Consider the following 14,422-nt stretch of genomic DNA (forward strand, 5'->3'; position numbering starts at 1 on the left):
GGCAAATCTGGCCACATCCTCGCAGGCAAGGACAGGGAAAACGAGGCTCAGAGGAGCCAGCAGAGGGGCTGTGTTCCTCCCAGCTCCCGGATCCTGCACAGAGGCATGTGCTTGAAAAAGGGGAAAGGAATCCTACCTGGGACCCTGTGGCTGGTCCTGCGGGAGTGGGGGGGGGGGGGTGGGAGAGAGAGAGAGAGAGAGAGAGAGAGAGAGAGAGAGAGAGAGTTGGGGTAGCAGGGTGGGTGCGGCTTCCCCAGAGAGGCTGGGCCCTGGGGAGAGGGTTCGAATGGGTTCTTTGTCCACAAAGAGGAGAGCTGCAGGCTAGCCCTCCGAGGTGGGGTTGAGAGGGACAGCTTTTGACATTCATTCTTCTCTCCTGCGACATTTATCACTGTGGCATAGAATTATTTCTTTAACCTCTGCCCTCTGCATTAGACTGTGAAGTCTATGGGGGCAGAAATCAAGCTGGGTTTGTTCAGCTCTTGGTTCCTGGCATTTGGCACCGAGCCTGGTCCACTGTGGATGCTCCTGTGTTCAACCATCGTTGATTTCTGCCTGTGTGCCAGTGCCTTGCTCTGGAGGACAGTGTCACTAACCCGTCTCTCTTCTCTGTGTTTTTTGTGCCCACTCCCCCCCCCGCCCCCATCCCATACCTGCATCCCCCTCCACCCCTGCAGAGCAATGTTCTGTGATGGTGCCCGAGATGCGTGGACTGAGCCCCGGCCGCAGGCTGCCCGAGCCTGCCCCCTGCCCAGCTGCAGGCGGGAGCCCTGAGCCGGGGTCCACGGGCCGCCGCCGCCACGTGCTGACCCTGCCCGAGGAGGAGGCATGGCGGCCCCAGCAGTGCGCCCTGCTCGAGGCCGACACCTCGGACGAGGCGGGCATGCTGCCGGCCTCCCCGTGCACCGCCACCTCCGGCTTCGACAACTTCTTCCCGGTGCAGGAGGGCGAGGGCGCAGGCTGGGAGGGCGGCTCCAGCCCCTTCCTGCCCGTGAGCCCCGAGGTGATGAAGCGGAGGCGCGGGGGCCTCATCGAGCAGCGCGACATCATCAAGGCCCACGAGGCGCACAAGATGCAGAGCACCCCGCAGGCCCGGCGCAAGGAGTGGGAGTGAGTACTGTGGGGGCACGGGGTGGGAGGGACACACGGGGAGTGGCCAGCTGGGGGTGGGGGCTCCCGTGGAACAGGGCCCAGCGAGAGATGCATGTCTGTAAAGAGGGGTGTGACCTCCCAGCGAGGTCCCTGCAGTCACCCCCCACTCACCAACCAGCTGTAGACTGCTCTGACCCTTCCTGTGGTCCACACCTGTCAAATGGATGAATCAAGCTTGCTTCCCCAAACACCCGGTTTATCAGAGCCTGTGGAGAAAGAACTGGGCTCCGTTTCACACTGACTTCCCTGAAAAGAAGTGCTGTAAACCTTGGAGAAGCTGCCAGAGTGTGAATCCTCTATCTCATCTTTCCTTCAGACACTGTGGCTCAGCCTGCTCTTCTCATATTCCATGCGGGGCAAGTCTCCAGGAGGTGGAAAAGACTGATCAAGATCTATTCACTGCCCCCCTCCCCCGCACACAACCCCGTGGCTTTTAACTTTATCTTTGATCTTTTTGTGTAGAGCAAAATAATCTATGTTCTACTTTTGGCCACCTTTAACCTAATTTGTGCCTGTTGAGAACTTGGGGTTTTATTTCTAGGACTCATAAATGAAAGGAAGAGAGTTTCGAACTGTCAATCGCCCTGGGTTTATCCTCCACCCGAGGGTTTTGTTTTGTCCCTTGGATGCCTCGTACACTCTGTGTTTGTTTGTGCTGCGGGCTGTATGTGTTTATCTCCTCCTGCCTTGAGCGTAGAGCTGTTAGATGCCATCAAGTGCAAGGAAACTTAGCAATAGGTACTTTTTGACTGTCGTGGTCATGGTAGAATTTACCTCCCTGGTTTCAGAGGACATTCTGGATGGTGCAGACGGCAGTAGGTTAACTGATCTCTGTTGGTCTTTTCTAGTGGATATTAATCCATGTGTGAGTTCATTCATTCATTCACTGAGCCCCGATGTGTGCTGGAATCCTGGGGTTCAGAAAGGCATGGGCCACTCAGCACTCAACTGACCTTCTCGCCTGTGATTCCTTTCCCAGGGCTGTTAGTCTGTAAAACCTCACTAGCTCTCTCAGGTGCCAACAGCAAAGCACCTTACCTAGTTGAACTCATGTTAACCCTCACCATTACTAGGAGGTAGTATAATGATTATCCACATTTAAGCAATGAGGCACAGAGAAAGTAAGTGACTTTTCAAAGGTCCGTTCAGTAATTACTGTGCTGTTCCTGTGATTTGTGGTTGATTCTTGATTTGAACCCTGGCAGTCTGGTTCTAGAACCCATGCTTTTAACCACAATGGCGCAGGGCCTTTTACTCCAGTTCCCACAGCACCAGACTTCTTGTCTCTCCCTCCCATTGAGATACTAATGCAAGAGCACTGGGGGCTGGGGGGTGGGGCTGATTCCCAGGCTGACCCCACCACTGGTATGACCTCAAGTAAGTCACTTTCTCGTGGCTTTGAAAATGAATACGAGTGAGTAGATGACCGCCACCTCTCTTGTCTAGTCTCCCCTGCTGCCCTGTTCCCTGGATCCTGTAGTCTCACTAGTGTCCCCAAGACATTGGTCCTACCCTTCACTGCCCTCCTTCCCGTCCACATCCTCACTCCCCATCTTATCCAATTACATTCCATTGTAAGCACCAAAAATATTCCTCGGGGCAAAATGGTGGCATTTCTTTCACTTGAGGTCACCTCCCACCCCCTCAACTCTTTCTGACACAGAGCCCATCATTGGCCAAGGGTAAGACTGTTGAAAGCCCCAGGTTGGTCTCTGGTCTGCCTCCTGCTTCACCTCCATTGTTGACCACTTCCCGTTTTCGCCCTCAGCTTCCTTGCCCCTTTGTTGCTGCCTTGTCCTGGTCTGGCAAAACCCCAACCTGCTTAAATCCCACTTCCACTTGCTCCTCCCCTGCGCTCGGGCAGCTGAGCATTGCTTGAGAAAATCTCACAGCCGTCCGACTGCCCAGGAATCCTGTGACTTTCTCCTTTTCCATCTGCCCTCACACTCTTTTACAGACTAATTCACACACCTTTCCCTTAATTCCTGGAACCCAATGCCTTGTGCCAGTCTCTTCCTGGATCCTGACTGCCCGCTGTTCCCTCTGCTAGGAGTGCCATCTCCCTATAGGCCAGCGTGGCTCCGCCCTCCTTAGGTCTCTGCTCAGAGGGACCTTCCTGGTCACACTGTAGAGACTAGTATGCCTCCCGCATCATCACTCTCTTTCTCTCTCTATTTTGTTTTATTTATTTTTATTTATTTATTTATTTTTTGGTATTTTTCTGAAGTTGGAAATGGGGAGGCAGACAGACTCCCGCATGCACCCAACCGGGATCCACCCGGCATGCCCACCAGGGGGCGATGCTCTGCCCATCCGGGGCGTCGCTCTGTTGCAACCAGAGGCATTCTAGCGCCTGAGGCAGAGGCCACAGAGCCATCCTCAGCACTCAGGCCAACTTTGCTCCAATGGAGCCTTGACTGCAGGAGGGGAAGAGAGAGACAGAGAGGAAGGGGAGAGGGAGGGGTGGAGAAGCAGATGGATGCTTCTCCTGTGTGCCCTGGCCAGGAATTGAACCCGGGACTCCTGCACACCAGGCTGACGCTCTACCACTGAGCCAACTGGCCAGGGCTGTTTTATTTTTTTATATATTTTTTTTATCACAGCCCTTACTGTCATTTCCCCAGCACAGACACATGCACACAAACATGTACAGTCAGTCACATGGAAACATACACATGTATTTTGTGTGTGTGTGTCTGTCTTCCAGCACTGGAGTGTAAGCTTCTTGAAAGCAGGCCTCCGTCTTTAGTGTATGGAGCAATGCCTCGGATGTAGTTGGCTTACAGTAAATACCTGTTTTCTGATGGAGAAATTAAGTGCACGGAGAGGAATCAATACCTATTCCAGCCAGCCAGCTTCCAGGGAGAGGCAGCCGGCTCAGCCCTGCAGTCGTGCAGATGGCTGACTGCACAGGGCCCTCCAGTTGGACGACGAGCAGAGGACGTGGGGCGTCTGTTCTCTGCCCTCCTTCGGGGCTGCTCAGGAGCCCGAGCCTCCTGCCCAGCCTGGAGAGGTGGAGCCTTCTCCTCCCTTCTGCCTCCTGCCCTCTGGCTTCTCTGACTGGCGTTCTGTAGACTGGACCCTCTGTGCTAGGACGGGCAGCTGGATCCTCAGGCACAGGTTTGCCACCGGAGGAAATCAGGAAGCCTTCTCTGTCCTTGTCCCTGCCAGCAACTTACTGCTCCTGGCCCCGCCCACCGCCCACACAGCTGACAGCGGAGACAGGGCCGCACACCGCCAGCTTACAAACCCTGCCTCCCTGGCTCCGATGGACAGGCACTCTGGTGATGCAGGAAGCAGGCTAGAAACCAACTGGGAGGTTCCCGGCACATTTTGCCTTGGGCTGGGTAAGCCAAACTCTGGTGGTGGTAGGAGGTGGGAGGGAAGGAGACCTGGAGAGGAGGTGTGTGCTTTCCTGTGGACAGACTCATTCAGATGAGGCCGATTTTCTTGGGCAGAAGGTTATTTCCCAGAGAACCTTGTTAAAAGGTTTCCTCGGGCCCAGTGGGTGGGCTGTGGACCTCTTGGTTAACAGTAAGCATTCCTTGTGTACTAAGTTTTGTAGTTTTAGAGAGTGAACACAAAACCATGTTTTTCCCTTTTTAATATTTTTTAAATGTTTCCATTGATGAGAGAGAGAAAGAAGCATCAATTTATTGTTCCACTTAGTTGTGCATTCATTGGTTGCTTCTTGTATGTACCCTGACTGGGGATCGACCTACGACCTCGGTGCGCCAGGATGATGCTCTATCCACTGAGCAACCCTGCCTGGGCGAAATTGCATTTTATTAGTACTTGAATTTCATCCAGCTTGCAAAATATTTTCATATGTACTGTCTTACATGACCCTTACAATGACCCTATGAACTAGCTATGACTATTCCTCATTTACAGAAGAGAAAAAGAGGCCTCAAAGTTAGAGGTGACGCTAGGTTCAAAAACCCATGTCGTCAGAGTGCCTGCCCCCATTTATTGAGTGCTGGCTATGAGCTCGTGCTTTCCAAATATTATGTACTCTAATGGAAATTATAAAGAACAGAATCACTTCATCTGGGACTGTTATTACATATAGATTCGGAAGAAAGGAAATTATGTGTAACTCGAAAATCTGCGTAGGTTGGTAAAACTTATTCTGTGAAGAGGGAAGTAGTGTTTCTGTAATCATAATACTTAATCACGCTGTATAGTAATTGCCTGTTTACACATCTGTAGCCCCCACTTGACTATAAAGCAGAGAAGCCTGTCTGCTCCCCATTGTGTCTCTGTCACTTACAGCATTGCCCGGCACGTAATAGACACTTAATAGATATTTGCAAAATGAAAATGTGATTTTATGCACGAGGAAGCATAGGCTTGGTGAGGTTTCGGTACTCGCTGCGTGTCACAGCCCTAGTGAGGACGCACATCAGGCCCTCTGACGTCAGCACCTATCTCATTCCCCTGGGACTTCCTGCCTGCTTTAGTGTCCCCTGTTGTGACGATACGGTGCTCAGCAGATGACAGGAACCCAGTTCATACCAGTTAGGGTTGGTTCTGGCATTGCTACCTATAAACAACGGGACCCCTGCATGTTTCGAGTGGAGCGGGTAATAGTGTTTACCTTGCAAGTGTGCTGTAAATTTTGTTTACAGCATTTATTCCATCACATGTGCAGGCATGGGTCCTCAACATGCTGGTGAACCTCAGGGTTATTCTGGGCCCCTCCTCTGCCTGCACAATCTCCCTGGGGGACCTCAACCAGCTTCATGTATCTGTGGATGACTCCTAAAGGTGGATTTCTTAAGAACCCTTGATGCTCGTAGCCAGATGCTAGCCTAGCATCTATGCCAGGGGTCCCCAAGCTTTTTACATAGGGGGCCAGTTCACTGTCCCTCAGACCGTTGGAGGGCCAGACTATAAAAAAACTATGAACAAATCCCTATGCACACTGCACATATCTTATTTTAAAGTAAAAAAACAAAACAGGAACAAATACAATATTTAAAATGAAGAACAAGTAAATTTAAATCAACAAACTGACCAGTATTTCAATGGGAACTATGGGCCTACTTTTGGCTAATGAGATGGTCAATGTGCTCCTCTCACTGACCACCAATGAAAGAGGTGCCCCTTCCGGGAGTGCGGCGGGGGCCGGATAAATGGCCTCAGGGGGCCGCATGTGGCCCGCGGGCCGTAGTTTGGGGACCCCTGGTCTATGCTGTGGTTCAATCAGCATCTAAAACTCAACATGGCTAATGCAAAATTCTTGCTCCTCTACTGGTCCAACCTGGTCCCCTCAGTCCTCCCCATCTACCCAGTTGCTCAAGCCAAAGATTCTCATTATCCTTTATTTTCCCCATCCCCTTCTGATCACTTGGCAAGCCCTGTCCGCACTTCTCCCAGACATATTCCCAGTCTGAACACTTCTCCATCCCCACTGCTGCCATTTTGTACTAAGCCATTGCAGTGACCTCTTAATTAGCATCTCTCCTTCCATCTTTGTTCCTCTGTGGTCAGGAATGTGTCTGTTCATGGGGATATACAAAAAGTATATACCAAATCATGATGCTATGACATAACTTTCCTTTGCACTCAGAGAAAGAGCTGAGCCCCATTCCCAGGCTCGCAAAGCCAACACTGCCTGGTCCTTGAGTGGCTTCTGACCTCGTTGCTATGATTCCCTCCTTGGCTCCCAGTACTCCTGCTTACTGACCTTCTTTCAGACTTGGCCTAACCTACTCATGTCTCTACCCTGACTCCTCCCTTTACCTGGAATGTTCTTTCTCCAGATCTTAAGCTGGGTCCATTCTTGTCATTTAGACCTCAGCTGAAATGATACCTCCTCGGAGAGGTTGCCCTTCACAACATAGTCTAAAATAGAGACCTCAGAACTCTGAGTCACATCACCCTATGCAGTTGATTGTCTCCCTCATGTGAAAGCAAGAGGCACACTGTCTTGTCCAGTCCAGTCCATAGCTCCAGTGCTGGGGACAGTGCCTGTCACCTAGACTCTCTGTTGAGGACTCGTGAATGAATGCTAAATAAGCAGCCGGCGTGGTTATGATTATGCTCTAGATGTTCACTCCACCCCTGACAGCCCGCTGATATATTGTCAGGTCTAGTCCAGGGAGCTCAGGACAGCGGGGCCTCTAGGTCTAGACTAGGGTCAGCCCCTGCGGTGTGCAGCCCCCTAGGCTGTGAAAATCCACATCGGTTACGTTGCAGGTTGTTTGGATGCTGCCCTTCTTCACACCTTCGTTTGATGACCACTGAACCATGTATTGTTCAACCTTGGGAATACTATGCATGCGTTCTGACCTCGTTTTCCTTCTTTATGGATTGTGGATGAGGGCAGCGACCTTTCTGAATTGTTTGTGAAGAACATGTGAAATACTTAGTCCAGTGTTTGGTTGTTTTCTCCTAATGTCTCATTCGGGACCCTGTCACTTGCCATTCCTGGCTCTACAGCAGAGCCTCAGAGGCCTGCGGATGCCCGTGACGCAGACGGTACATCAGGGTCGGGGTGGACTGTGCAGGGCAGTGGCCCCAAAAGCTCTCAGGTCATCAAATGAGGGAGTGCGCAGTGTCCAGCATGCGGGAAAGAGTCCATGAATATCAGCCAGTACAAACATCTTAACCTTGAAGCTTCTGGTTGAATTTTAGAAGCCACTGGGCGACTTTCTTTCTGAATTCTTGAAAGGCAGCTGACCGCTTGCACGTCAAGTCAGACTAACTGGGGTCTTCATTCCGTGTGCTGCCACTTGCTGGCAGAATGAGGCATCACCTGGTTTAGTTCTTAGAATACCAGAATCTGTAGAAACGTTACTGTGAGGAAGGCTCACGGGAAGAATTTGTGTAGCTAAATAGTGCTTTGTTGAGTGATCTGATGTTTTAATACCATTTAAGTTTGCAAGAATTTTTTAGGTCACTCCAGTCCCTATCACTCCCTACTGCCTCAGATAGGGCTAATTCACTCATTGAGGTGACCAGCACCTGAGTTTGCAGCCGGGGGAAGTCCAGCCCCCTTGCTCAGAGATGAGGCATTGCAGACTCTTAGGGTTCTAGCAGAACAGACTTGCAGAAACCTGAGCATATGCCAACAGAACACAGAAATCGTGAGCCTGCCACACGTTATTGCCAGCCAGCGACACGTTTGAGAATGGAGCCAAGCAGGGACCTGAGCATATGCCCTGCCTTCTTAGAATTCTGAGCAGAATAGGAAGCGCGGAGAATACAGACAACGGGGCTTCCCTGGGGAAGTGACACAGTTTGGGCGACTCCTGGAGACTGGCTTTACGATGGGCATTTTGAGAGAACTTCAGCACACATCCTTCAATTTCTTCACCTGTCCTCCTGGGATCTGAAAAAATAAAAATAAAAAGGTCTCTTTCTAGGTCTGGTCTCTGGGGAGTGTTTTTTCCCCCTCCTTCAGACCTGCTAGGAGTTCTATGAGGGCTCCCCCTAGAGGACAGGCAGTGGGATAGGTGCAGTGTGGCGGGAACAGGGGGAGCAAGCCTCTGCTTCTTCCCTGAGGCCACTGCGTGGCCCTAAAGAAAGCAGAAGTGTTTGCATTTTCTCCAGAGCATGTTGCCCAGAGCCACAGCTTAGGGGGTCAAGTGTTTCTCTTGTCTTGGATTTCCTTCAAGGTCACGCCAAGAAGGAGAAGGCAGGGGAGACGAGTTTGTGATTGCAGCCTGGCGCTGGGTCTCGATGGGCCCTGGGTGTCCAGTCCATGTCAGTGCTTCCCTTTGATGGCACCAGCAGAGCCCTCTGATTTGAGGGGCAGGTGAGCCAGTCTGTCCTCCTCCCCACCATTTGGCAGCCATAGCCATACCTGAGTATCTTCAGGAGACCCTTCAGCCTTTTGAAGCTGTCAAGATACTTCTCGGCCTAAGCCACTCTTTTGAAGAAAATGGAAAAAGCAGTGCCCTCTAGTGTCAGCTGCATAATTTGTCACACCTTCCCTCTTTCACCCCAGAAAAATTTTCCTGCCTTATGGTGCCCCCAAGTGGTCATTCATATGTACTGCACCCACTGTCTCATGTGGAAACTTTTCGCAGAACGCTATGTAGCTGGAACCCTGGAGCAGCCCGGTAGTCACCCATCGTGTCACAAGTGAGGACACAGAAGCCAGAAGGCAGAAGGGCCTTGCAGAGCAGGGTGAGCACCCAGGGATCCTGGTCTCATCCAGGGCTTCCTGTCTCCCTCACCACCCTGCACTGCCTTTCCATGCTCGAAAGAGCTCACCTGGACGCACAGCTGCAGATGAGCCAAGGGCATTTTTCTCTCAAATGTCTCTGAATGGCTGAAGACCCAGGTAGAAAAGGAAACGCGCAGTGCTGAAGAACACACACGTGCACATGTGCACCCTCACACACATTCACACACACACTATCTGCAGTATGCCAGACACTGTGATAAGATCTTTAAAAACATCATCTCACCCGTAACTTTTTCTGTAATGTTCAGGTGAGGAAGTGAGACGCAGAAAGAAGCGCATCGCCCCCGCCATGCACCCGCCTTGTGGGCTTTAGGCGCTGCTGTTCCCAGTGGCAGAGCCTCCCTTGGCCTGGGGCACCCTGGGGAGACTGCTCCGCGGCCCACTCCCACCCGATCTGCACCATCGTCTTCCTCTCCTGCTCTTGGCCTCCTTCACTGTCTCTTTCTTCCTCTTTCTCTCGCCAAAGCCCAAAGTGGAGAAGGGGTGAATAAATGCAGCGCTGAGGACCCCTTTGCCTCCTTCCTCCCCATATAGGGGTCCTCTAGGCAGCCCCTCTGTAGTACCACACACATCCCAGTACCCAGCCCACTGCTCCTCTCAGAATGTCACCCCACTGCCTGCTGATCTCAGTGACAGAAACCAACATCTCTTCCCAAATTTATGAGAAATACAGGAAGGAGTTAAGTCAATTCCCTTTCTGTTCACGGAGTGCAGAAATAACCTTAGTTCTCGGAGACAGTGCTCTTGGGTGTGGGGCAGTGTTGGCCTGACATTTCTGGCTCTGGTCTGCTGGGGTCACATCCAGTTCATTCCCCTTCCCTCCCCCTCCCCCTCCCCCTGCTGTCATTCTTGTGGTTGCTCTCCACATCGTATTTCTTAAGCTGGAAAAAGACTTGTACCTCCTTTTCCTTCTTTTTGTCATGAAAATGGAATCATATTAGACATATAGGTCTGCATTTTTATTTTAGTTTTTTGCTTTTAAAAGATAAACACTATATCGTGGGCATCCTCCCTTGTCAGTTCTGGAAAGATGTCCACACTGTCTCTTTAATGCTGCGTGGTGTTCCTTAGCACGACCCAACACCTTTTACTGTTTACTCGGGATTCACACAGCCCCTCCCAAAGGGAGCTTCTGGTGGCTCTGTCGTTACAAGCAGTGTGCAGGGGCCCGCCTGGATTGTGCCTTTATGACAGGAGCTTTCATTTCTGTAGGCCAGAGTCCTGGAAGCGGGTCTGTGAACCTGCTTTCCCACGCTGTGCCCTCGCCCCTGAGGACTCACCCTTCTCCCCAACACCCCTCCTCTCATCTCGGCTTCAAATTGAAACGTGAACTTTCACAGTCTGTGTTATCTCTTCGGTCCCACCAGAGAGGACCCATGAATTAATAATCTGCCAGCAGGCAACAGAGAGATGGAGTCATTAATTGTCAGCCAGCATGCCCAGCCGCTCCGGCTCACTAATGAGCACCCTGACAGCTTCGGTTTTATCCAGAGCCAGAGCCCTGCTTTGGGGATGCTTGGGGCTTCGCTGCGGCATCCGGAGCAGAGGGGGACCCTGGAGCCTTCCCGAGTGGGGTGGGGGCAGCCTTGCTCAAGGCTTGCTGAATTCAGAGGCTCCTTCAGGGAATCCTGTGTGCCGCCTGGTGGTGGTGGGGGAGGGCAGAATGAGGGGTTAGTGTCCAGGTGGTGCTACTGGTACATGCTGTCCTCTGGCCCATGGGGCAGGTTTGTGGTTCTGGTTCTGCAGCAGGTGAAGGGTACTTGCCCAGCTGTGCTGGGTGGCGCTGTCTCAGGGAGGCGCCTGCCTTCAAACCACAGGGTCCCTCCAGGGGGAGGTGGGCCAGGCAGAGTGCCCGTACACACATACTATTCCAACCCCACTGACCTCACAGCACAGTCGCTCCCAAGGTGTGGAACGTTAACTCTGCAAAGCACAGGGCCAGGCTCACGAGCGTTGCTCAAGAAATGTTTCTGTACAGGAAACTGCCACCAGGTGTGACCCTGCCCAAGCCTCGTCACTTCTCCGGGCTGTGTTGTAGTGTGGGTTCGAGGGGGCCCTCCATTGCTGTCTGGGGCAGTGTTGCAAGATGGCCAAAGGCACAGGTTGTGGGGCCAGACTGCCCATTTTCAGTCCTGACTCTGATGCCTGCAAGCTGGGTGGTTTTGGGTAAGTCACTTCACCTCTCTGGACCTCCGTTGCCTCATCCCTTCATATACAGAGCTCGTCTTAGTTTGGAATTGAGGCAAATGCTGATCGGGTAAAAGTAACTTTTTTTCATGTTTGCAAGTGGGTTGACAGGTGGACTCCAGATGAAACCTTTGAGGCCACCTGGCTGGGACTCTGCCCTCTTTCCAGTGCTCCCCACTGGCTGTCATCCCAGGTAGGCCATGGAGCCACTTTGGGACTCTGTGACCAGAGTCACCTCCTCCTGTCTGGGATTCAGGCGCCGCCTCCTGCCCTTGGCCCCAGCTGGCTGAGGGCCAGGCTGTCCTCTGCCCTCCATTCCCGGGACACCTGCCTTCCTCCCAGGCCGCGCCACTGCAGGGGGGAGGCTGCTGCTGCAGATGAGTTAACGTGCCAGAGGGTCACTGGGGGTGGGGAGGGGTGGTCTTGGGATTGACACCAAGAGAGGAAAGGAAGTAAGCAAGGCTGGGCAGAGGGAGAGGCTGGGCTGCGATGCATCTCAACAAAGACCTCAGGTGACCTCACGGTGCCGGACTGGGGGCTCTGAGGCTCGAATGGTCTTCTGGAGTTGTCCCAAGGTGGGGCAGAGAGACCAGGCCTTTCTGTTTCCTCATCGACCAGTCATCGTGTGTGGACTGCCCCAGAAAGGTGTCGTGATCTTGGTCCAGGTGGCCAGCTCCAGCCAGGGCCAGTCCTGAGGCGGCTGAGAGCTGTGGGCTCTGTGGCAACAGCATCCCGGCAGTTGGCAGATAGGACCTGCTGTCCTGAGGTGGGACAGAGACACGTCACAGGTCTCCTGTGCCGCTGGTGGGGCTGCTAGCAGGGCTGCTCGGGCACCACACGGAGGGAGGGCATGTGTCCCACCATCCTCACAGCCTAGCCTTGTCCCTGAGCAGAGGCACAGGGCCAGCCAGAGCCTTCTGGAACACCCCGAGGGCACTGCTCTGTTGTAAGTGCTTGCCTCTCTGCTCCGAGCTCTCCCGACAGCTGTGCGGATGGTGGAACCTCCTGGTGGCCAGTCTGAGTCTTTCCTCTCCTTTGCCTGGGAGATGGTCCGCCCAGCACCCCGTGGGCCCTGCCTCCAGGGCGCCCCCCGGTGTTTCCTGCAGCATAGCTTAGCGGAAGCCCAATGTCCCTGGCCTTAGGCAGACCTGGTCTGTCACTCTATAGCCTGGCACATTGCTTCATCTTTCTAGAATTGAGGATGATGACAGTCTCAGGATTGTTTTGTCCATCTATGTACCTTTACCAAAGAGTTTCATCCTTTCTCATGCTCTTGTGATGTGCTTAATCTCATTGTCACTAATGTTTATTATTGATCTTTGTCCTAGTGAGTTCAAGCAGCTATAACGAAGTACCATAGACTGAGTGGCTCATAAACAACAGACATTTGTTTCTCACAGTTCTGGAGGCCGGAAGTCTGAGATCGGGGTGCGGGCAGGGTCGGGTTCTGGTGGAGGTGGGGGCTCTTCCACGTTGCAGATGGCTGATGTCTGGCCCTGAGCTCTCTCCGGCCTCTTCTTATAAGAACACTCGTCCCTTTGCCGGGGGCTTGGCTCTCATGACCTAATCACCTCCCTCAAAGGACCCACCTCCAAATGCCACCATGTTAACATTAGGGTCGCAACATATGAATTTCAGGGGAACCCACACATTCAGTCCATTGTGGTCTGTTTCTGTCCTGCTACCCTCAAGCGGTGACCTCACTGTCCCCATTCCCAGTTCACCTTATACACTATGTCTAGACTCCAACTAGACTCACAGTGTTAGTGAGTTTCGCACTCACAGTGTGACAGGCTCACACTGAGAACTCTAGGTGGAGTCTGGCATTGAGAGTTCGGTATATATAGACGTACATGTGCATAGTTATTGATGTGTGTACTTTCACAGCTCCACGGGTGATTCTCAGGTGCAGTCGGGGCTTAGAACTCTTCATCTAGACCTGGGGCCACAGGGTGGGCCAGCACCTGTGCCCAGCCTTTGTCAGGAGCGAGTCCCATCTTTCCTGGGACACAGCAGATTGTCCAAGACTATCTTCTGGTGACTTTCACGTACTCTTTTTCTGGGGGCAGACTGCTGTTCTGGGTCTTTTAGAAGGCAATTAGAACTTCTCTGAGGGGTCCTGGATCTCTGTATATGCACAATAAGAGGACAGGGCTCACTAATGGTACCTAATGTCCCTTAGGCTGAGTCCTAGGGTAAGGGGGTGCTAGAGGCTTGTCTAGGTTTGAATCTGGTGTGAATCCCGCAGTTCTTAGCTGTCTGATCCTGAGTAAATAACTTAGCCTTCCCGAATCTCACTTTCCTCATTCAGAGGACAACGTGTGCCTTATAATAATGTCGTTACATTTCTAGAACATGCTCTAGTTGACAAAACACATTCACTCGCTCATCTAATTTGAGCTTGTTTTGACCTGGCGAGTTGTTCTGGATAAAGTCAAAGGCTCAGGAGAAGAAATTGTCTTACCCAGAGGCATGCAGCTAGATGTAGGATTGAATTCACATTTTCCTTTACTTACAACTTCGCTGAAGAGGGACTTTGCAATTTTCCAGATGACTGCAAGTGAAGCCCACAGCCAGCTCAGGGTCTGAGGGATGGTTACAAAGGGACGAGGCTACCTACACTTACCTTTCTGTAGGTCAGCAATTGTTAGAGCTGGAATTGTGACTGCCTTTTCAGGGTTATGGACTTCTTAGAGTATCCTAGAAAAGCTTCAGAACTCTCCCCATTTTAGGAACACACACCCATACACGCACCACCATGAGCACTGTTGCCTATGATTTGTTTTGTTGATTTATTTCATGTACATAAGATAGACAAATGACATTCCAAAGAATTATGCCTGTCACTCAATCTTTCATGTGGAAATTCATGACCATTTGTTA

General features: G+C 52.0%; 1 protein-coding gene across 1 annotated transcript in view; it reads left to right on the plus strand.

The window, feature by feature from the left end:
• The first annotated feature begins 698 nt into the window (after positions 1 to 698).
• Positions 699 to 14,422, plus strand: part of CACNA1E (calcium voltage-gated channel subunit alpha1 E) — a 360,811-nt gene continuing 347,087 nt past the window's right edge. The window contains exon 1 of the mRNA XM_066261292.1: positions 699 to 1,110. Within this exon, the coding sequence (XP_066117389.1) occupies positions 704 to 1,110 (407 nt within the window). The 5' untranslated portion in view covers positions 699 to 703. The remainder of the gene's footprint in view (positions 1,111 to 14,422) is intronic.

This window comes from Saccopteryx bilineata, chromosome 2 (genome assembly GCF_036850765.1).
Source record: "Saccopteryx bilineata isolate mSacBil1 chromosome 2, mSacBil1_pri_phased_curated, whole genome shotgun sequence".
In the NCBI taxonomy this organism is placed as follows: domain Eukaryota; kingdom Metazoa; phylum Chordata; class Mammalia; order Chiroptera; family Emballonuridae; genus Saccopteryx; species Saccopteryx bilineata.